The sequence below is a fragment of the Ctenocephalides felis genome, unplaced genomic scaffold (genome assembly GCF_003426905.1).
Source record: "Ctenocephalides felis isolate EL2017-DRISC unplaced genomic scaffold, ASM342690v1 CF-g0.4_SCAFFOLD_01886, whole genome shotgun sequence".
Classification (NCBI taxonomy): domain Eukaryota; kingdom Metazoa; phylum Arthropoda; class Insecta; order Siphonaptera; family Pulicidae; genus Ctenocephalides; species Ctenocephalides felis.
Genome location: NW_020538040.1, coordinates 52,335,136 through 52,360,176, shown reverse-complemented (window position 1 = coordinate 52,360,176; position 25,041 = coordinate 52,335,136). Strand labels below are relative to the sequence as shown.

The window sequence follows — 25,041 nt, the reverse complement described above, 5'->3', positions numbered from 1 at the left end:
AACTATGCAGAAATAATACATATCAAATATAATTAGTTTTTTTCAATATAGTTCAAGAAATGTGTAATTTTTTTGCATTTTTTACTGATTATTGGATAATACTTCTAAAATACGTTAACAATTGATCACAATCACAAGTGAAACAATCTGATACTCTGAATATGACGGGAAAGCAAGGATGAATACAATTCGGCTCTTACGATATCAATAAGGAGAAGTTTACGATGCAATTTTGGATATTGTAAATAATGAAAAATTAAATTAACGTAAAATTTAAAAAATCCAACATGAAATATGAATGTTATGATTGAAAATGAAAAGCTAGTTTTTTTAGTTTTCTTGGCATGATTTGCTCAATAGAATAAATAACATAATAAATAAGTAAAATGTTTCAAAACCCAAATATTAATAATGCAATGCGTTAAAGATAATTAAAAATTTAAAAATATTTGATTATAATCAATCCGCGAATGGCCTAGATTTTCTAAATAAATTTAAAATCAATGTATTTTATATGCTTTTAGATTATATCTAATTGTTTGTGTACTAAATCCAGAATAATTAAAAATTAATTTAAAAAAATATGTAATTTTTATATAATTTGTTAAAACAGTTAATATTAATAGGGGGAAGGGGCGCTAAAAAAAAGTTGCATGCGGGCGCTAAGAACCCAAGGACCGGCCCTGTATATATATATATATATATATATATATATATATGTATATATATACATACATACAGGTAACCACCGTACAACACAGTAGTTTCGTTCCACAAAACTAGCGTGTTCTGCGAATCCGTGTTATAAGGGACAAAGAACTAGTACAAAAAGAGGGGTTACGTTCCAAGAATTCAAAAAAACATGCTACATATCATGATTTTATAATAAATATTGTTACATTTATTCATTTTTTTAAAAAATGTATACATTACTACAAAAAAGTAATATACATTACTTGAATTATATGATTTTTTTTGTCATAATTAACAAGTAAGTGCTATCCAACATGATCCTTTTTGCAAGATATCCTCATCTTCTGAGCAGTTTTTTATACTTCAGATCCGTGCATTATTTTTTGCAAAAAAAATTATATTTGCGATTACTTGCTTTTAGCAAAATGATATTTATATATTTAACGCATGTAAAGTAATCTTTACTAAACTTTTATGCTCATTTTATTTAAAGAATTGCTTAAGAATTATTTATTATATTCGGATAATCCTAGAATTTTTTTCGATAGAACATACGCGCTCTTATAATATATATCAAATTAGTTATCTGTTGCACTAGTTTTATCATATTTATTTTACTAATTTTTGCCGATTTTACTAATTTTAGATTAAATAAAGTTTGCTTTTCATAGATTTTACTATATTTCTTATTTTAATAAAACTTTCCTCAATTCTTAAACCGTGTTATGCGAACCCGAAAGTACCGTGTTTTGAGGGAGATGGTTTCAATTCTTAAACCATGTTAGACTGAATCCATGTTATAGAAGTACCGTATTATGCGGGAATTGATTGTATATATAATTAATATTATTTTACTTTTAGGGACAATGTGCACAAAGAGATGGAAAAATTGTCTGATGATCTTTCACAATCGAGTAAGAAGACAAAAGCGTTAGAAGCTCAATGTCAAGAAATTGCAGATCAGAAACAAACACTCATTTACCAAATGGAAACCTTACGTCGGGAAATTACCGCCGCTTTAAATGACCGTGACAAGGCTTTGAAAGAATGCAATGAATTGCAGGAGAAATTTGGTGAATATAAGGAAGAGAACAGAAGCAGTATGAAAAACAGGTATTTATTTCTTATCATATACTTCAATAATTTTTAATTATAGTTTTCTAGACTTATTTTGCTTATTTTACTATTTTAACAGATATTTGCAGAACTGTTTGTTTGATAAATCAGTTTTAATTGGTGATATAGCTGAATTATTAATTTCTATCATTTCCCCATTAGTTCGACTAAATCTCCATCCGCGCGAAATAATTCTACATTCGTTCTTTATCCTGTAAATTTAGAAGAACTAAAGTAAACCTTTCTATCGATAAAAGTTACTAGCTCACTGGGTCCGGATTAGATACTTAGTCTTATTCTTAAAGAATTCTATCCCTTTTTCATAGATAAATTTATGTTATGTTTAAATAAATGCTTTGATGAAGGAATATTTCCATCCCACCTCAAGCATTCAAAAAATTTTCCACTTCATAAGAAAAATAATAAAGACGATATAAATAATTACCGTCCCATTTCCCTTTTGAACTTTTTCGATAAAATAATTGAAAAAATATTGCATACTAGATTAATATTTTTTCTCAATAAATATAATATTTTGTTCAAGAATCAGCACGGTTTTCGAAAGAACCATTCTACTTCTCACTCAATTTATAATTTAGTTCATAACATCATTGACTCCTTCGAAAAAGCCACAAATTGTACTGCAATATTTTGCGATCTGCCTAAAGCTTTTGATAGTATTTCTCATCAAAGACTTCTTGACAAATTAGAAAACTGTGGTATTCGAGGACGTCCGCTTAAACTATTTGAATCTTACCTATCAAATCGAACTCAAAGCGTTTACTTAAATAATGATCACGAGCAAATAATTTCGGATAAATTGACAAGTACATTGGGTATGCCCCAAGGATCAATTTTAGGGCCTCTCTTATTTCTCATATATATTAATGATTTACCCCATTGTACAAATCTTTGTGATTTCATTCTTTTTGCGGATGACACCAGCGTTATCATCAAGGCCAAATCTCTTAATGAATTACAACATAAATTAAGTGTGGTTATGTCAGAAATAACGAAATGGTTTTTTGAAAATAATCTAGTCCTCAATAATGAGACCCAAATCATATCTTTTTGTACAAAAAATCGTTTATCCAATAATATTACTTCTTTAACCATCAATAATTCAGCATATAATTTTTCGCAAGTATCAAAGTTTCTTGGTATTCATATTAATAATAATTTAAAGTGATCATATCTCTATTTCACTATCACCAACTTTATCTAGAACATGTTTCATGTTGCGCACCCTAAAACCCAAACTCAGTTTAAATTGCTTACTTTCAGTTTAAATTGTTTCAACAAATTTCATGCTTCCCTAGTCAAACTTTTTAAAGAATTAACTTTTTATGACATTACTGAATTTTCTCAATTTGATTTCAATAGCTATTTTCTTGCATAATCCTTATCCTTTATTTATGTAGTCTGACCATTTGATCGCCTGTACAACCATGTTTTTTTATTTTATTTTATTGCTATTTTATTAATTTAAATTTTTTTTCTGTTTTAAATGATTCTAACTTTCAACCTTGTGCAAGAATTTTGAGCTTGACTGGTGGTCAAATAGACTTTAATATGATGAACTTCATGATGAACATTGTATTTAATGTTTGAATGCTTTTTTTCAGCTCTTTTTTTTCAGAAGCGAAATTTGTGCATCTACTATGATTATTATAAAATTACTATCCTTTTAATATTAATTATGAATAAGCTTGACAAGTGCATGATATAATATCTATTATTATTGATTACGGCTTGCTTATGAATAAATAAATAAATAAATTTAATGATAATTATATTATCTAAATAAATAATTATCATTTCATACATTTTGTTTATGATATTATTAGTGATTCTAATATTATCATAATATTATTTTATCAGCACAAATGCATTTAAAACAAACTATTAACCGCATATATAATTAATGTAGTGTATTTATTTTCATTTAATTATTATTCATTATTCTATTAGATTAGAATTTAGCCAACACTCTAATGATTCTGCGAACCGCGATGTATCTACCAAAGACTCAGATACTTTCCACCGTGCACAACGTGAGCGGGAAAATAATGAAAATTTAGAAAATACTAATCCAGAAATAGAGCGTTTGAGAAAAAGCATAGAAAAATTACAAAGTGAGCTAAATGAAGCAACTCAAGAAGCCGAAGTTTCTAAACGCAGACGCGATTGGGCATTCTCTGAACGGGATAAAATAGTTTTAGAACGCGAAAGTATTAGAACATTGTGCGATAGACTGAGAAAAGAACGTGATAGAGCTGTTTCGGATTTGGCTGAGGCTCTGAGGGATAGTGATGATATTAAGAAACAACGTAATGAAGCATCTAAAGAACTTAAAGAATTGAAAGAGAAGGTTTGTAATTGGAATTTAAACTATGAAAAATTAGATTCTTTGGTTATCTTGATGCATATAGAGCTTAGTAAACAATTTTATTTAGAATGTTTTTAAACTAATTAAGCCAAGGTGGCAAATTTAAAAGTTGTTATTGCTCATGTAATAGATTTTAAAACTATGATGCATCTGTTGGTATTTTATATTTTGAAATGTGCTGCAAGTCGACTACAATTTTAAAGTTATTATTTTATTATTTTTTTCTACAGGTCATGATAGTTGTTTCTGTAATTTTATCTTATTACAGGTTGAAGCCCACATTGAAAAGGAGGCTAGAACTACTAACTTTCATCCAATGCATAACAGTGGCAATAATAGATCTCAGGATAGTGCTATAGATGCCGATATTCAGGAATGGGAATGTGAGGTTCTTGATCTAGATTTTTCTAACTCGGAACCCGGTGATATTGGATTTGATATAGTGGGCGGGCGGAGTGATCCTAGGTTTCCAAATGATTGTGCAATTTTTGTGACCAATATTATAGAAGGATCACCTGCTGATGGGAAATTGAAGTAATGATATAATTATATAAAATAATATTTTAAGTTGTAGTGAAGAAATTTTATTATTACAATTACTTTTATTCATTATTATTTATATACTGATTGGTTTTCAATTGATCAACCTTTACTAACAAGTATTTACTGATTTATCAGAATGCTTAGAAAAGTGCAAAGTTCTTATGCTAAACTTTGAGTTATTTTTAACATTGAAAGAGATATATGGGTTAGATTTTTACTATGAATTTAAAAAAATTGTTGCAAAGCTGTTGAATTTGAGCTTCACAAAATTTAATTTATATTTATATAAATAATGATGTCTTAATGGATTTATTAGTGTTTTATTATTAACTTCTCAAATTCTATTAATTAATATTATGCAAATGTGAGTAGAATTTGGATTGATTTGGAACATTAGACCTACTAATGTTTCAATAATGAACTTGATCTTCAATATTCTTTTTTTTCTTTCAGATTATATGATTGTATAGCTAGGGTTAATAATATGGATTGCAGTAATGCATCTCGAAGAAGTGTTCTAGAAGCTCTGAGAAATTGTGGCTCACAATGTACACTACTTGTGAAACGACGACGCTTACATACGCGGTGCATTTATACGGTATGTAATTAAGACTATTTTGTGATTTATAAATTTTGTATTATTTCTTACTAATAAATTTTTTTTCATTGTATATTTTCAAGAATAGATATCTAATTAGTTCTATCATAAACAAAGTGAGACATATTTTTAATGGCCCCACTTTTAAATTTAATATATATATATATATATATATATATATATATATATATACATTATATATATATATTAGCATTTACAGTGGAACCTTATTTATCCGGACCTCAGTTATACGGATTCGCGATTATTCGGACTATAAGCCGCGACTAATTTATATGTATGTACTAGGGATGGGCTTATCTTATCCGAAGCCGGACAGGTTAGGATTTGACTTTGCTTCAAGGAGGAGTTATATCCGCTTAACAACTTCACGACTCTGATAATTTTGGCACCGAAATGCTCGACACAAATGTTTCCTATAGTGCGTTGCTTATGTATCTAAGGATTTGTCAAATCCCATTAATTATTTGAAATGAAAATTTATGAATAAAAAAAATTCATAGGAATAAAAAAAAAAAAATTTCTAAAAATTTCACAAATAAAAGACTGGTTGTAAAATTTTATAATACTATTGATATCACTGATAAATTTTGCACTCTAAAGTATTGTTATTTCAGGCTATGGAAAAACTTATACTCAATAAATTATACATATGAGCTATTCACACTTGAACACAGTTTCATTGCTCTGTATCTTTGAAGTAATATTTTTGTATTTTCTGCAAAATACAAAATGGCATTATTTTAACTTGTATACCTAAAAGGTTATAAAATTGCTTGGGAGACGAGAAAGCGACCGCTTCCTTCCCAAAGCAAATGCCTGCGCGAGTTAACAGATTTAATACCAGTTTAGGAAAGTCGAATATGACAAAATCTCCGACACAACTTCGCTCGTATTCACTCCGAGGGGGGAGTTGTATCGGAGTGATAACTCCGGAGTGAGTTACCCATCTCTAGCTATGTACATATCTACAATTCGAATTTTTGCACGATTAATTCTGCAGTTTATTATATGTATGTAATGCAATCTAAGAAAATATATGTACATACATAAGGAAGTTTCAATTTCTTAATAAACTTCATTTTTGTTGATATCTATGTATGTATTTGTTATTTTTAATAAATACACAACATTATTCTTCATAAATTTGATTATCCGGATTTTCGATTATCCGATTGCATATTGACAATTGCCTATTGACAATTATCGAGGTTCTACTGTATATATATAATATATATATTTATATATATATATATATATATATTAGGGTGGTCCTTAAAAAGGTCATTTTCGAATTTCCTTGCTCCCAGGGGCTCAAATGGTTCCAAATAGATAAAAAATAATTCTCTGAAAGTTTTAGCTCTTAATATTAACGTTTAGATAGAGCGCAATTCAATCAAAGTTTGTATGGAAAGAGCATGGAAACAATTTTGAAAATTAAAAAAAAATGTTTTAGGTGTAACTTAGCGATAAATGAATGAGTTTTATTCATTCAATTGTTCACTAAATTACATCTAAAAAACATTTTTAAAATTTTTAAAAAAAATTTCATGCTATTTCCATACAAAACTTTGATTGAATTGCGCTCTATCTAAACGTTAATATTAAGAGCTAAAACTTTCAGAGAATTATTTTTTATCTACTTGGAACCATTTGAGCCCCTGGGAGCAAGGAAATTCGAAAATGACCTTTTTAAGGACCACCCTAATATATATATATATATATATATTAATTTGCTAATGTGTATTTTTATTCACTTAAGTTATCAAACTATTGTTTACTGATTGAAATTTATTTTTTAAAGATACAATTTCCTGTTTCGAATAATATGGACCATGGATTAAGTTTAGAGAGTGGTGTTTATATTTCTCATATCGCACCAGGATCTCAGGCTGCGAAGGAGGGTTCACTTGCTGTTGGCGATAGAATATTAACTGTAAGTAGTTAAAAGAGTAATTATTGGAGCACAATGATACTTTATGTAACTGCATGTATTTATAATGATCCTTATAACAATAAAACTATTAATATATTTAATTAAAATTGTAGTTTTAACATTTTCATATATTTTGTTATGCAGAATTGTTTAAAATTTAAATTAATGAAGTTAAATAAGAAATAAGAATTAGATTTAAGAAATAATAATTATGTAAAGAAATAACCCACAAGGTTTCAGAGATGATCATATCTTCTAAAGGTGCGATCTCTCCTCCAAAATCTTCTTTCTTGTTCTCTCTCGTTTCTTCTATTGTGTTCATTATAATATCTTCTTCTACTATGATCAAACTCGGAAGTATGTGAATCCTCTACCGTAGTTTCTTCTATACCTTCATCATATCGACTATGTCTGGGGCGATCCTCCTCGTAATTGCGAGAAAGTTGTCGACGACTTCTCTCCTCTATTTCTCGTGTATGTCTATGATCACGCCTATGATAAAAATACCATCAACAAAGAAATATTGAAAGTTTTACTCTATATATGATTTAGACTATATTTAATTAAACTTTGCTACATAACATATATAATTATTTGATTGCATAATAATTCCTATTTTATCATAGAGTTTTTCAGTTTTTTGATAACACAGTATTTTATGAATTCAAGTTGATTTGAAAGAAATGAGCAAAAATTTTATTATAAATAATCGAAATCAAGTCAATAAATCATTGTTTTGCTAATGCTTACTGCTGCTTTCCGAATTGTATAGTGGATGCCTTCGTGTTTCATAAAGAAATAAATTAACAAGGCTATTTCTAGACCCTATATTCACTGTATTCATTATTAAGGTGCGTTCATACCTACCGAACGAGCACGAACGAACATGGCATTTGACATGCGCGTGGTTCGCTTTTGTTTGAATTTTTTAATCTGCGCATATTATTCATCATGTTCGTTCGTGTTCGTTCGTTAGGTGTGGTCCCACCTTTAATATGAAGCGCAAATATTTATTAAACAATAAACTAATTATAAATGTATTATTTTCGTTAGGGAAATGATTAATTAAATTAAATATCGTATAAGATCTAAAAGATATAAATTTATTTGCGAAATTAATTAATAACATAAATTACGATTTGTTTAATTTACGAATTAATGAAATAATTTAAGAAAAATATTTATGTTCGTGAAATCATTTATTTATCTCTGAATAATGAAGTATGCAATGTTTACTATTATACTATAATCAGTGAATTAAAAAATGTTTTTGCTTTCGCTCTGCGCGAAGTGTTATTATAATAATATGTATAATTAAGTTATCACCATTTTTATCATAAAGAATAAACATTTTCGGTATTTTCTATCATATTTACATTTATAGTTTACTATTACAATACTGATATCAAATATATTTTTTCTTTTGCTTTACGCCAGGTGTTATTAAAATAATGTCAATATCTGGATAATTAAGTTATCAACATTTTTATCATAAAGAATAGATATTTTTTAATACTTTATATTATCTTTAGTTTACTATTATGATCTTGAGTCATATATTTTTTCTTTGGCTCTATGCCAGGTGTTACAAAATTAATATCAATGTCCAGATAATTAAAAAATATTTTATCAACATTTTTATTGTAAACAATAGAATTTTTTCATTATTTTAATCATGTTTAGCTTAAACAATAAAAATGTGCCCAACAAAATATATTTTACTCACAGGATAGTGTAAAATATGATAATACATTTAATTATCCAATTATATTATATAATTTTGGCTTTAATAGAGAAATATTATGAAAATCCTACCGTTGTTGAGATTCGCGATTCCTCTCCCTCGCCCTTAACTCACTCCGTTCCGTTGCTTCAAGTTCGACGCTGAACAACGTGTCTCGTAAGGTTCCAATTACTATTTGATATCGATCATCATCCGCTGTTTGCGATTCTTCAATTAGTGATAAGGCAGTTCGCAATGTATCTATAGCGCTATTGTAATCGCCCGCAGCTGTTTCCGAAAAGGCCCTAGAAATGGCTGTACGGCAGATAATCTGGTTATTATACATAATTTTTTCGTATAGAGCTGTTACGTTCGATACTTCTTCGTTGCTCAACTGTACCCAATCGGGAACCATGCTCAATGAATTGCCGTTAAGCGATTCTTGGCCCGGGGAAGCTCCTGGTATACGGGGTTGGTTAAATTCTGGCACTGCTTCTGTATCTGGCTGCATCGAAATCCCTCCTCTGGAGTACTCATATGAATTCGTATTTTCTGTGTAAGCAACTGAAGGTAAAGGTCTGTATGTTTGTCTTGCCCATTCATGCGATTCGGATTGTGTACTTCCATTGAAAAATGGAGGTCTTGCAGAATATATCATTGGAGGAGGTGGTGGTACCATCATAAACGGTGGTAACGACGGAGAATTGTAATTTACAGACATAGGTTGCGTTGGGTACATATTCATACCATTAAAGAATGGCAATGGGCCACATGATTGCCTATTCGTAATAGGCCTCGTTCTGGATTGCGATTCCAACATGCAAAGCGCTTGTCTAGTCGGATAGGTCACCACAAGTCTACGTCCGAAAATAGTTTTTGTTGATAACCCCTCTAGACATGCACGAGCAGAATTCCCTGTACCCAAAGTTATCATGCAAAATCCTTTAGACTGTCCGTTGATCCGATTTTCAAAAAACTTCACTTCGGTGCAGTCATGAACGCCTAAGTCAGAAATGGCGTCCAATATGTGCTGATCTGAAGTCCACCAAGTTAAGTTTCCAACATATAGCTGATACTTAGGAGCGATTACTGGTAGTGGTTGAACGGGTTGAACCATATCCGAGCGAGTTTCTATTGTAGTATTATCTTCATTTGCCTCCGAAGTAGCATTCACGGGCGAGTTGTTTAGAGGGCCATGTAATGGTACTGAATCTACTATGTCTTCGTAAATGTCGATGGATTCTTTCGAATCGCTATGATGTTGCGCGCCAGTATCATTCGCAGGTAGATCAACACTTCTTTCGCTATTCTTGTCCATGTTCACTATTATTTTTGAATAATACTTAATATTCGAGCACACTACACTATTAAAATGATTTACTAGTTTACAATGCACAACCGACACAATATGAAACAAATGAACCGCGAACCATAGAACTCGCGTGAAGCACGTCAATGTGCAGTATCGCGGGTCTCACACATTGGATTCACATTGCGCACGGTTGTCAATTGTATGTGTTGGTATCACAAGTTTTCAAATATTAAATATCTAATATTGTTGAACTATAAATGGAGTAGTTCACATGCAGTATTAATTTATATTTATACTTGTAATATAAAATTTGTTAATATTGCAATATATAAATTACTTGTACTTATATATATATATATATACTTATATATATATATATATATATATACATATATATGAATTTCTTGTTTATTTGGAAAATATTTTTATAAATATATTTTGTAAAATAATATAATCAAAATATAAAACAGATAAAAGTACTTTATTTTTGAGCACTTTTATTTTCAGCCATTTTTATTATTAATTACTATTAATTTACATGTAATTGTTTTTACAGATAAATAATACGAGTATTGATGGTATTAAGAACCCTAATGAAGTCATGCGTATATTGAATGATGTGAGATACGATATGTTGACTATAACAACATTAAAACAAATTCTACTCTCAAGTACTACATCGCCAGCCAGAGAATATACACCATATATTAGGTATATTTTTAATTACACTTGATACATATATATATATATATATATATATATATATATATATTGAATAGGAAAAGTAAGAGCTTTTTTTTAAATAAACAGCAGCAGTAAATGTATAATTTATTTTTAAATACTTTGTGTTGAATATTTCAAGTTATATAATATAATTTTTTATTTACAGAGATAAGTCTGCATACATGCATCAGAGAATGGTGAATAGCTGCTCTCAAACAGAAGATTATAAAAAGCATTTGGGGTTTGAACAGCCAGTAGTTCAACCAGATAGACATTACATCGTTGCTCAAACTGATGTTTATAAGGCCTCTAGTACAAAAAGTCCTGATAAAGGTTATAAAGATTTGCATTATTCAGTTTCTTCATAGTTTTTACTTTATAATTATAGTATAATCATAATAAATTATAGCAAGACCAATACAGTCAAATGCCAATACAAACGTCATTGCATAAATGCCTACACAAAACGTTTTATTTAAATTTATCATTCGTATTTTTTTTTAAGTCTACATAGATTATTCTTGATTTTGAATTTTAGGCGGTCACAATTCAGGTCCATGGGAGATGATTAGAGAAAAATTTGATGCCGTCAGAGGTAGGAAGCATTCAAAAGATAGGCAACGTAATGAGAAGAGCAAATATCGTAATAGTTCACCAAATGCTTTATCAAACAGTTACTGGCAGGAACAAGATGCTATTGCAGAATTAGACTTTGTAATTGAGAGCTATAGAAAAAATGGTGAGCTCTCGTATATTAACACATTAAAAGTCATGTTATGTAACATGTAATTTCTAAAAGTAAGATTTATGCAAACGTTATTCAAAATTAACCTTGGTTTGTTAATTATATTAGTGCCATAATTATTTGTTTCCGATTGGATTTGATATATATTTTTTTTAGATATAAAAGATATAAATTTTTTTATTATAAATGTTTGTAATTGTTAGGAAAAAGTGGAACATCCAGCACAAAGAGCAAAAGTCGATCAAAGGCTTATTCAGAATCCAGTAACATGAAAAATGGCGGTACATGGCCCAAGGCACGTTCAAATGTAATCTTAGATGAAAATCCTACTGGCACAATAATACAACATCCTAAACGTGAGAGGCCAGCTCTTTCTCTGTTTCATGAAAATCGAGAAGATCCAATAAAAATTTCAGCTGAACAGCAGCAGCAACAACCATTTTGCTGTCAAGCTAATAATCGGAATTCAAATCCTATTCCAATCAATGTACAAGCACCTATAAGTAATGTCCTAAATCGTCATTCTGTATATAACAGTGTTGATTATCCAATGTCTTCTGGTAGTAGTGGTATACATTATAGCAAATCAGGTCAACTTTTATGTAACCAAAAGTCGTTTACACCAACTTCTGGTGCTTTTGAAAAAATAGATTATGATAGCGACAGGTTGGGCGCAGTCTCGCCGCAATTGGACATCATGAATGAGTATAAAGGAACCGGACCAATGGTATTTTCGCCCATCAAATCGCCGAATTCTATGGATATACCAAAAAGTCAAATTAGTGAGTTTTAATCATATTATTGTCTAATATATAGCTATCAAAACTGTTAGTATTTTTTTTTATTAAAACATATAATAATTTTTGATCTATCATTTATAGTTCATTTGAAATTGAAATATCATTTGATTTCATTATTACTATCATTTGAGTCCATTTGTATATTAGAAGTATGAGAACTAATTTTTCTTATTTTATTTCCGTGTTTATTTGTGTTACAAGATTTAGTGATATATATTTTTTTATAAATATTTAATAAATATATTTGGAACATTTTAGGTAAAGATATTCAGGACTACTATGGTACTAAGAAGTCAAAAAATATAAAATATTCTTCCGATAATGAGAGCCTTGGTCCAGAGAGTTTAAATCCCAGCTTGAACAGTGTATCTGGAATAATAAGCTCTCATTCTAGGATACAATCACAAATTTACTCCCCAATCACAACTACTAGCAGCATGCATAAGAGTGGCCACTCTTTGCTGCCATCACTACCATACCACATGGGCCACATTAATAAAGCACAACAACACATAGCAAGGTATCCTAGCCCAATAAATGTTGTCCAGAATAGCCAGTCTGGGGAAAGTTTAGGTGAGTTCAAGAAAATCTTCTCAATATACTGTTTATTGTAATGCATGCACACATTTTTCTGGATGTTTGTTTACACATGGAATACATTATAGTGTGGAGTTGATCTGATGCATATCTGATTTATATCTGAAATATATATGCCAACATCTAGTACATGCTAATTAAAATAAATAAATAACTAGTTGAAAGTGGCATAAACTTCCAGAAGTGGTATGAACTACCTTAATTGGCGTAATAATTAATTCAAAAATGTATTAATAACCAATATTAATTCTGTTGATTTAATCAACCTAAATTAAGTTTTAGAATTTTAGATCAAATTTTTAACTGTTTTTTTTTTCTGAAAATAAAGCCTACACTTTCAATTAAATCTAAACATTACTATTTCCAATTGAAATCTTTCAGACACATTTGAAAAATTATCTGTAATTATATTAATTATAGTGCAGGGACAAGTAAACCTGTATGTTTTAAAATTGTAGCTTATTATTCCAAATTTTAATTAATGTATACAATTCAACCAATTTTCATAGGACTGTTTAGTATATGATTTTTATCGCCATGTTAAATTTCATGAAAAACGTTGAAACATATATTGAGAAGTTTGCTTTTATTGAAATAGTAAGCTAAAAGTTTAGGGCATACAGGTACACTTGTCTATGCACTATAATTGATATAATTACGGATAATTTAAATGTGTTCGAGAGATATCAATTGAAAATCAAATTGTTTAGATTTAATTGAAAGCGAAAACTATATTTTCAAAATAAATAGTTAAAAATTTCATCTAAATATCCAAATCACAATTTTGGTTGATTAAGTCAATTATTACACATTTCGGGAAGTTTATGCAAATTAACTTAAGGCAAAATGCTACTTCCAACTAGTTACATTATATTGATTACACTGCGCGACTCTAACATTTTTTCCTGAGATGTTATGATGGTTTTTTAAGTAATTCGATGACGCTGATTCCGAAAACAAAACAGAAATTTGCTAATAGCTCTAGTTTTTGAGATATGCCAATATGTTAGTTTTACCACACATTACAATATAAAATACAACATATTTTATTTTATGATTTCAAAAGTTTTTTTATATTATTTTCGAGCATGGACAAGCCCTAACTGATTTTGTCATAAGCTCCAACAATTGTTAGCCATCATGTGGATGTCCCACCTTCCTTGATATTGCTCCTCCAAAGTTCTGATGCCTTGGTGGGTACTCTCGTCCTGCTCTTTGCTAATATCTCCAACATTTTCTAAAAACTGTTCTAAATAAGAGTGCGTTTGGTGAATTCAAATCAATTACATCAAATATATCAGTTTTTAATTCTTCCTGTCTTCTCTTTTATCGTTGGTTCCTGCATCTATTACTTGGTGGGCAGGAGATGTTGACGTTCTAGGTTGTTCATCATTAGCATGTATAGGGGTTGTGTAGCTGATCATAAGTAGACCTCAATACCATTGGGGTTGTGGTTTATGACCATTTGCTTTTTTGCCTGAACTTCTATTTATTTGATAAAATTGATATTTACCACACAGAAGAAACAACCGTCGTGGTGATTCTGAGGTTTTTCCTAAACGCCAGTGGTATTAAAATTATACAATTTCTTTTTATTTCTGGATAATAACGTAAACATACTACGCAGTTCGACATAGGTTTCCGGTACATAACATATAAACCACAGATGTAACAAAAATTACCCGAATTATGCACACAACTACTTAGAGTCAAACCCATGCCAAAAACAGCAGGTAAAACTAAATTTATTCGTTAAACTGCAATAATCATAACCGAAATGACTAATTGGGGTAGTCTCTTAAGACTCAAAAACTGGAGCTGCTACGAAAAAACGAAAGGTATATTTGAAATCATTGTGCAATTCTAAGTAGCTTTAAAAAAAAGTTTGATGAAACACATAAAAGTGCCAATTTTGTCGCGCAGTGTTATTTATAGTAAATTCAATTTTTCCTTCAGGACTAAGCTTGTCAGACAGGTACAGCTTTGAACCCCCTTATGGCGCAGCAAATTCAACCACAATTGTTGGTAGTTGCCACACTCATGGATCTTCAGTGGATCATCATCTCACATCATCACGTTCGAAGACTAATCATCATCACAATCGACAGTCAGCTGCTTTGCATGGTAGAGACGATCATAACAATGGGGCCTTGTTGGCTTATCCACATGGATACGAAGGTGGTGGTACATTTCCTAGAAAGAAAGAGAATCAAAGATTTCGAATACCTTCGAATCCTAGTGTTACAAATAGTGGTGGAAAAGTGAGCACAGGTACACAATTTCGGACATTTAATATTTCCAACACATGTGCTCAAAATTGATTAACACTTCTTTTTATCATCATGGGTAAATATATGGCTTAGTGCAAGGGGGCAGATTGCTTAAAACAAACTGAACCATACAATCATTCTTTTTCCAAAATTTTAACAATTCTATTTAGAGATTTTATTGAAAATATTAGTTGAATAATCAAGAATATTTTGTTTTGAGTTTTTATCATTTTTTAATAAAAATGGATTTAATATTTACAATATGGTTTGTTTGCGATTTTAAATCAACTCACTAATGTTATAACTTTTATATTGAATTTCATACAGGATAGTAATAATTATTCTTTTCGGTTTTTTAAAACTTCACATTTAGCATATTTTTATTTGCTTATCTTATTCCTCATATGTGTTTATGCTAATTTTTTTAATTTTGTTTGCGATTTTGGGATGATTGGTTTCGATTTTGAATCAATTAATCATAAAACACTTTATTTCAGGTTCTATAGAACGCACATCAGATCACGGTTCGCCGATGCCGACTTTTCATGTAGAAGTTTTAAGTCCAGGAAACAGTTCTCTTTCTAATGGGAAACATAGTTCTCTTCCAGATTATTGTTGCACTCAAAAACCTAGTCCAGGTGAACTAAGAAGGGTTCATATTGATAAAAGCGTTGAGCCTTTAGGCATTCAGATTCAATGTTTGGACAGTGGGGGTGTGTTTGTTTCTACTGTTACAGAAAGAAGTCTTGCTAGTCAGGTAATTTTAACATTGTTAATATTATTTAAGCACATGGTTTTAAATTTTATAAATTATTTATGTGAGATTGATGTGAGTCATGCATTTTTGCAGGTGTGTCATATTTAATTGATTTTATTGCACTGTGTCATATTTTAATTTTATTGCACTTACATAATGACTTTTATTCTTGTATACCAGCTTTCAACATACAAGGACATTGAAGTTCTTGAATAATATGTGGGTTGTACTAAATAGGGCTTATTCAATTTTTGGATACCTCTATCAAATATCTATTTTATTCAAATTTACTTATATTTGCATCGATTCTAGAAGATATTTAAAATAGCACATAAATCATTCAAAAACTAGGTTGAATCAACTTTGCTCTTGAGGATTTTGTGCTTAATAATAATATTTTAACAGGTTGGTTTACAAATTGGTGATCAATTGTTAGAAGTATGTGGAATTAATATGAGATCGGCAACTTATCAGTTGGCAGCTAATGTTTTGAGACAATGTGGAAATTCAATCACAATGCTTGTGCAATATAGCCCTGATAGTAAGTATTAATTGAAAACAAGCTTTATTTTTTTATATATTTTTTTGATATCTTTGGCAAATCATTCTTTAATTTTGTAGAATATCATGAACTAGAAGGCGGCATAATTAGCTCTAGCAGTGGTGGCGAAGGCTTAAGTCGAAGTGGTTCTCCAACTCCTAGAAATAGTCCACGTCCCGCTGTTAAGCAAATATCTAGCAGTGTACAGCAGGGAGGTGACAGTTCCGATGGTGGGGGATCAAGGGCCCAAGGACAGACTTTGACCAGGAGTCAAATAGCACAAGCAGTCACATCATTACAACGACAGAGCGTCATACAAACGTAAATTTCATATGAACTCAGTTGAAAAAATCTTCAATTTTATTGTATATATATATATATATATATATATATATATATATATATTGTGGAGTTTCGAACAAGAATCCAAAAAGTAATAAAAAACAAAAAAAAAACTTTTTAATAAACTCTTTCTTTATTTATTTATTTACTGTCTGCTTATTTATTGTTTGCTTAAATCTCCAGATCATGTTTCTTGACAGATGTCCTGAAGATGGAACGTACTTAGTTCCGAAACGTCGACAGTAAATAAATAAATAAATAAAGAAATAGTTTATTAAAAAACTTTTTTTTATTTTTTATTACTTTTTGGATTCTTGTTCGAAACTCTACAAAATATACATAAATCCAAGACTCTACCATTTAATATATATATACGAGGTCTGTTCAAAAAGTACCCGGAATTTTCGTTTTTTCAAAAAAATATTTATTTATTCGTCTACATTAATGTGGTCCCCTTCAAAGTAGTCCCCCCCAGATATAATACACTTATGCCAGCGTTTTTTCCAATTTTCGAAGCACCCTTGATATTCACTTTTTGATATGTCCTTGAGCACTCTCAGCGATTTTCTTCAATCGAGGAAAACCGCCGTCCTTTCATGGGTCTCTTCAACTTTGGGAATAGGAAAAAGTCACACGGAGCCATATCTGGTGAATTTTTGCACTTTGCAACACTTTATTTCATTTTTTACGCAAAATTTAATACAAATTCTTTGACTTTTCAATTCTTCCATTGTAAAAATCGCCGAGCTCAGAAAAACACGTCGAACCTTAGCGACTACCACAGACAAAGTAAACAGTGAATATAGCTGAAAATTTCATCATACTTTAGGGGCATGTATACCAACACAATAAAAAAAAAATTTTGACAATCAGACACTCCAGACCCGCGAAATTTAATTATTAGTAATTCCGGGTACTTTTGAACACACCTCGTATATATATATATATATATATATATATATATATATTGAATGGTAGAGTCTTGGATTTGTGTATATTTTGTAGAGTTTCGAACAAGAATCCAAAAATAATTCTTATTTTGGATTCTTGTTCGAAACTCTACAATATATATATATATATATATATATATATATATATATATATTAAAAATATTTGTCTTATATTATTTTATGCAGTAAGTGAACTATATGCCATTTGTTCCACTGTTATACTTTACACAATATAATAATTTCATAAAAAAATGATTCTACTTGAGAATATATTTCAAGTTTTTTTTTTTTTTTTTTTTGTCATGAACTAATCAGGTTCGGAAACTGCTTTAAATATAAGGTGACCATATGTCCCGGATTGGCCGGGACAGTCCCGATTTTCCGCCTTACGTCCTGATTTTTTCTAAAAGCAATATTTGTCCCGGTTTTAGGTGTTTTGTCCCGGATTTTTAAAAATAGTTTGATTGCCGATATTTTTTTAACTATATTTCAACTAGAAAATTTGAACCAAAAAACCTTATTAAATAGCATTTGAGATGAGTAATCTCTACTACTGTCTTCAAACTAAAAGCCTGTAATATATCAGGTGTAAAATTTATTTTATCAAAATCTTACATAATTTATAATACTTATTTTTTATGATTTTATTTTAGAAGTCGCCCACCATTGCAAGATCAAACTGTAGCATTGCCTCTCCAGAACCATCATCAACATTCACAACAGCATCAGCAGCCCCAACAAACAGTGCAACAACTCCAACAGCAACAAACACAACAAAATAATGAGACCCGATTTCTTTTTATTGAGACCAGAAAATGTTCGAACTTAGGTATCAGTTTGGTGGGTGGAAACGCTGTAGGAATATTTGTTCATAGCGTGCAAGCGGATTCCCTAGCTCATGGAGCTGGACTTAGGACTGGTGATCAGATACTTGAGTATAACGGTTCTGATTTAAGAAGGGCTACGGCTGAACAAGCGGCTTATGAACTAGCCAAACCAGCTGATAAAGTTACTGTTTTGGCTCATTATAATATGGAGCGTGAGTATTATATAAAATTAGAATTTATATTAAATATATATATATATATATATATATATATATATATATTTGAAAGTAACTAGCAGCCCATTGGTCGAAATAAAAAAGGTATAAAGTATTGTAATGATCATTACAGTCAAGTCTTTCGCTTGATATGGGCGTGTTTCATGCGTCATAATGTTACATTTCAAAACTTTTTTTAAAATGTTTTTAATTTTGTAGTTATTCATTATTTTCCAAAAAAATTGCCCTTTTCTAATATGTTACAAGTTTAATTTTTTTAAAATAATTTTTTTTTTGAGTGTTTTTGTCCTGTGTTGCTGAATGATGACACGCATCTGGTGTCGAAACGTATAAATAGAAGTTTTTAATACTTTATACCTTTTTTATTTCGATGAATGGGCTGCTAGTTACTTTGAAATATGTTTCAACGTCGAAAAAACTATCAAGGTATATATATATATATATATATATATATATATATATATATATATGAACGGGATTGTGAGTTCAAACCCCTCTCTGGATAAATTGATTCGTTCAGTAGCGATGTTCGTCAAAAAGTGCCAAAAATGGTAACTCAGTTTTTAACGGAACGGAGCGTCCGATTTTAATAATTCAAAAAACATTTTACTTTTATTGACAAGATGAAGAACTGATTAAATTTTTGGGAAGGCAGGTCTAGCGGTTATGGACTCTCAATGAAAATAAGTTAAAAAATTGCCATTTGGTGGTCAAAAATGTTTGTTGAAGAGATTTTAATATTGTGTACACATTTTGTGTAATTTTTTTTTGTGTTCCGTACCAAGATTTTCCAGTCAAAAAAATGTTATTCTAAGTTTAATATGATATATATAATATCATTAGATAAAATTCAAAATTTAAATTCTCTGAAGTATGAATAATAAATTTATAATGCTTGCAAAATCAGTTGAATTATTATTTTTTTTCTATTTATTTTTATCTAATGAAGTATATAATTTAGCGATCACGTATCGTGAACAATAATGCGGCATGATCGAATTTGGTATATGACTTGAGTTCTTCTATATAAATATATACTATTTTAACTTAAATATTTTTTAATTTTAGGTTACAATGAAATTAAAGATAAACCAGGAGATTCACTATATATTAGAACGGGTTTTGATCGTTTGGGAGACCTTGGCGATTCATTGCAATTGCGGTTCAGTAAAGACGATGTGTTATACGTTGATAACACAATGTTTAATGGGGTTCCAGGTCATTGGAGGGCATGGCAGCTGGATTCCGAAGGACATCGAAGACAATGTGGAATCATACCTAGCAAATACAAGTATGTGAACTACAGATGTCATCCCATAATGACAAATAGAAAAATCTTAACAGAGTTACATTATTTAACTATTGTGTTTTTTTCTGTTATTATTCGACCGATATATGAGTTATTGGTTGAAGTGCATAAGTTATTAAGTTACACTGATCAAATTACAACACATATTGCTATACTTCACTTATCATCAAGGAAGTTATTAACTTATCGAAGGAGAAACAATCCGATTCGCTAATTTTATGTTTTTTCGACGTTTCAAGTCATTCTGAATTGAATGAGATCAAATTGAAAAAGTATGTGAGTGTGTGTATGTGAGCCGATTTTTGATCTTTTGTTAATGTTTTTTTTATTAACTGCTGGACTGATTTCAAGAATTTAATAGCCATTTCATGTAACTCGATAAGGACTATCAGTTTTTGTGCGACGTTCGGCCGAGCCGTTTTTTTCAAAATTAAATGTTCGGAAAAAATTTTTTGGCGGTTTTCACGTAACTTTGTGTGGATAGATTTTGTAGTCTGAAATTTTAGCCCTGGGTTTGAGCTTTTTAATTTTAATCATTCTATGCCGCAGCATATGTACGTTCTGTGGTGTTTAGGTAGCTACTGATTACAGTTGACGTCCACACTTAAATAAAATACGTTTTTAGGGCCTGAAATATATGAAATGAAATGAGTTAACAAGTTTATTTAATTTATATGATTTATGATTAAGAATATTATAAGTATGTTTAAAAGACGTCAATTGGAAATCGTATTGATTATTTTTTAGTGAAAGAGGAAATGTTATTTTCGATTCTTTTTTATTTTGAAATAAATTTTAATATTTTATCTAAATAGCTGAAAGGGGGATGTTAAAAATTATATGTATTTGACATGTATATAATTCTTTTCTAGTGAAAGCGGAAATATTATTTTCAAACAGTTGAATATTTTATCTAAATAGCTGAAAAGGGGATATTAAACATTATATATTATGTGTATTTGCATATGTATATAGTTCTGTATAGGTTTATTTCTATTTTTTTTTTAAATACACGGGGTACTGTAACATAGACAAATATTGTAGAGTTAAAATTATTTTTAGGGTTGAAGAGGAATTGATGTTACGCCGGTCTCTTGGGGACATTGACAATGAAGCAAGGAGGGGTTCTACTTCTGCGAGAAGATCATTTTTCCGGAGAAAGAAACATCAAAGAAGTTCATCGCGAGATTCCAAAGAGTTAGCTAGCTTTAGTAACATCACATTGGGCTGGTATTCTGATTCCGGCGCACTGAACGAAGAATGCGCCAGTTACCAGAGAGTCGAACGTCTTGATTGTAAGTTGTCAATGGTTAATGAATGTAACAAATTTTATACCCAATGTGTGAATTGAAGGCTCAAATTATTCGAAACTTAAATTTTTAATAGAGAGTCATATTTTTATTAACAAAACTTATATTAAACTAACTAAAAAATAAGAAATTTAAATGCATAATGTCATTACGAATATGAAATTTAAAAAAAAATTATGTTTATCAATAGCTGCACTAACTTATTGAATGGGCTATAAATGGCATAATTTTATTTTTGATTTTTGGATTAGAATTCTCATTAATATAACAGAAACAGTTTGTTCATAGTGATCTAAATTTCTATTTATGCTCTATGAATAATTAATTCATTATAACAGATCCAGTGTTCAGGCCGGTGCTAATTATTGGTCCTCTGGCTGATTGCGCTGTTGATAAGCTGGTTGGCGATTTTCCTGATAAATTTAAGCGATGCATACCTGAAGTGATGCGGTACAATCAATCTGCTATGGAAAAGGGCGTACAAGATAACGTTTTTGTTGATTTCAAGAAGAAGGGTGTTTATTATGAATGTACCTCGGTCGCTGCTGTAAAAGATATCTGTGATAAGGTAAAAATTGTCATCAATTTTGCTACATTATTAATTTTGTTAATTTGCTATGCATGAATTAATGCTATGCATGGTTAATATTGATATCATTCTATATATTTGAAAATTAAATTTACTAATTACGATTATCACAATGTTTTAAGTGATTGTGACTGATTGCTTTGATCGATTATGCAAATGTAGAAACTATTCAGCAAATTATGAATCTTATTAGCTAGCATTAAAAAGTTTTTAATGGGTATTCAACAAAATTCACCAACTGTGGTACTCAATTATTTTTACCTTTCAAGGATGATCATACTTTTTGCTATTGCAAAATGCCATTTATATTCTGTTAATTAATAATGTTTATTATAATTCAGGAAACATAATTTATTTTCGAATTGAACTTATTATTGTAAAGTAATATATAATAATATGATATGATAAAATTATATTGTCTTACAGAATACACACTGTATTTTGGATATAAGTGTAACATCTGTTGAGAGGTTGCATAGACAACAAATTTATCCCATAGTATTATTAATTTAGATTTAAATCTGGAAAGCAGATCAAGGAAGTTCATGATGCAAGGTAAGAACATTTTAATAAGCTTCAGACAAATGCACTTAATTATATTATCAAAATTTCAAGTTGCAGATTATGTTTTATTCAACAAAATTCAATATTCAAGCTTTTTTTAATTACTTTATATTCAGCATTCATATCACATTTTAACTATTGCAATTAAATATTTGAATATAATTACAAAACTTTGGGTGTGAGATTTCTTTTATAATATGCAATATGATTTTTCTAATATATGTCACAAACAGTACTTTACTGTAACATTATAGTTTATAATTTATAATCTTTGAATAACTATCGTAATGGATTATAAATATTTACTAACATTATCGGGTTATATTATTTTCAGGTATCCAATGGATAAAGTGTCAGCTAAAGTAGCCAAAGAAATGTATGAACATGCATTGAAATTGGAAACAGATTTTAAACATTTAATTTCTGGTAAGTTTGCTTTTTTTACAGACGTGCATGACACTCACATATCTTTTGCACTTATATATTCGACTTGTTATTAAAGTTATTGAAAATATTACATTATTTAAGTTTTTTTATGCGTGAACTTTATAATAGATTTTTTTTTACACATTATTTGATTATTGTTGAATCACACACATGAAAATTTATTTCAAACAGTATTTTACTTTTTTGTAGCTGTGATTCCGGCTGGTGTAAGCATTGCGTATATATGTACGCAGATTAAAGCGGCTGTTGATTCTGAACAAAGCAAAACCCTCTGGGTTGCTCAAAACAATTGATCGATTTGAATATTGTAAATATATTATTCAAATTATTGAAATAGTTTAGCACATATTAATATAATGCACAAATGAGGAAAGGGTAATTTAGAATATTTATCTAACCAAATAAAATAACACCAATGTTTTATTCATTACTCTAAAATTAAGAATATAATATATGAGATAGTAGTGACACTATATTACAAATTTATTGCTGAATTTTCAAATCAACAAAGGAATAATACTGCGCAAAAAAACGTTTCGGGAAACATTAAATTATTATTTAAATAAAGTATGACTATATATGTTTTGACATAAATTCCTGGTAACGGTTGAACTGGATTGAAATAAATCAGTAGATAGAAGTGAAACAATGGATTTTTAATCTTTTGATTGAATATTTGTATAACATAAAAATTATTGGTTGTTTTATACACACACACACACAATACACATATATTATATATATATATATATATATATATATATATGTGTGTGTGTGTGTGTGTGTTGTGTATTATAACAATGTAAATGTTGATAATTCTTCAGCAGTTTTATAAATTCTGTTTACAAGTTTGGTATCAAATGTATGTGAAATCTTACTTTTTTAATTTAATTCGTTAACTAACATAACAAAAAATAAACAGATAATAATTTGGTATAAATGAAATTATATACATAAGAACATTCAAGTGATAACAAATTGACTCTGCTTATGTTTGACTTAAGTTCTTTATATAAAATTTTGCGCAGTGTAATTCACAGTTGGGTTTGAATAAAATAGTTGGCTGCTAATCAGTAATTTGATGCAATAATTATAAATGCTTTAAAGTTAATGACAATAATTCATAAAGTAACTAAAAGACTTCTACACATGCTACATGAAACACATTATATACTTATATACATATACATATATACATATAGAGCTAGTAAGGTAATGGGACACAGAAACGCTGAACCTCTACCGAGATCTTTGTTTCTTGATACATACATAGAATACATAGAGAATAAATATTATGTATATTGAACATCTATCTCTCTTGAAAGAAAGAAATATTAATATAAAAATCAAATCGAAAATACAAACTTTCTTGAAGAATCGTTAATGCTGGATAATTTTCAATTATTGTCAATTTAGAAAAAATGGCTCTGCATCTATGTATATAAATATATATATATATATATATATATATATATATATATATATATATATATATATACATATATCATAACAAGTAATTATTTTTATATATAAGTATATATGGTGTATTGAGTAAAACCACATTTAGGATTATATAAATTTGTTAATATAAAATGATATTTTTATACCATATTGAAAATATCTTTTTAAAAATTGGCCTTCAAAAGATTTGTATTAAATTATTTTTAGAAAACCAATTAGGTTCCATGATATCAAAACATTGTTGA

General features: G+C 29.4%; 1 protein-coding gene across 1 annotated transcript in view; it reads left to right on the top strand.

The window, feature by feature from the left end:
* The window catches only part of LOC113376875 (disks large homolog 5), a 30,040-nt gene extending 6,000 nt beyond the window's left edge, over window positions 1-24,040 (top strand). The window contains 22 exon segments of the mRNA XM_026616955.1: window positions 1,555-1,806; window positions 3,781-4,180; window positions 4,467-4,732; window positions 5,195-5,339; window positions 7,162-7,293; window positions 10,885-11,039; window positions 11,218-11,384; window positions 11,590-11,790; window positions 12,000-12,578; window positions 12,855-13,169; window positions 15,150-15,464; window positions 15,961-16,220; window positions 16,626-16,761; window positions 16,842-17,082; window positions 18,707-19,092; window positions 20,185-20,407; window positions 21,488-21,720; window positions 22,074-22,303; window positions 22,751-22,834; window positions 22,836-22,879; window positions 23,223-23,314; window positions 23,525-24,040. Coding sequence (XP_026472740.1) covers window positions 1,555-1,806; window positions 3,781-4,180; window positions 4,467-4,732; window positions 5,195-5,339; window positions 7,162-7,293; window positions 10,885-11,039; window positions 11,218-11,384; window positions 11,590-11,790; window positions 12,000-12,578; window positions 12,855-13,169; window positions 15,150-15,464; window positions 15,961-16,220; window positions 16,626-16,761; window positions 16,842-17,082; window positions 18,707-19,092; window positions 20,185-20,407; window positions 21,488-21,720; window positions 22,074-22,303; window positions 22,751-22,834; window positions 22,836-22,879; window positions 23,223-23,314; window positions 23,525-23,628 — 4,960 coding nt within the window. The 3' untranslated portion in view covers window positions 23,629-24,040.
* The last annotated feature ends 1,001 nt before the right edge of the window (window positions 24,041-25,041 follow it).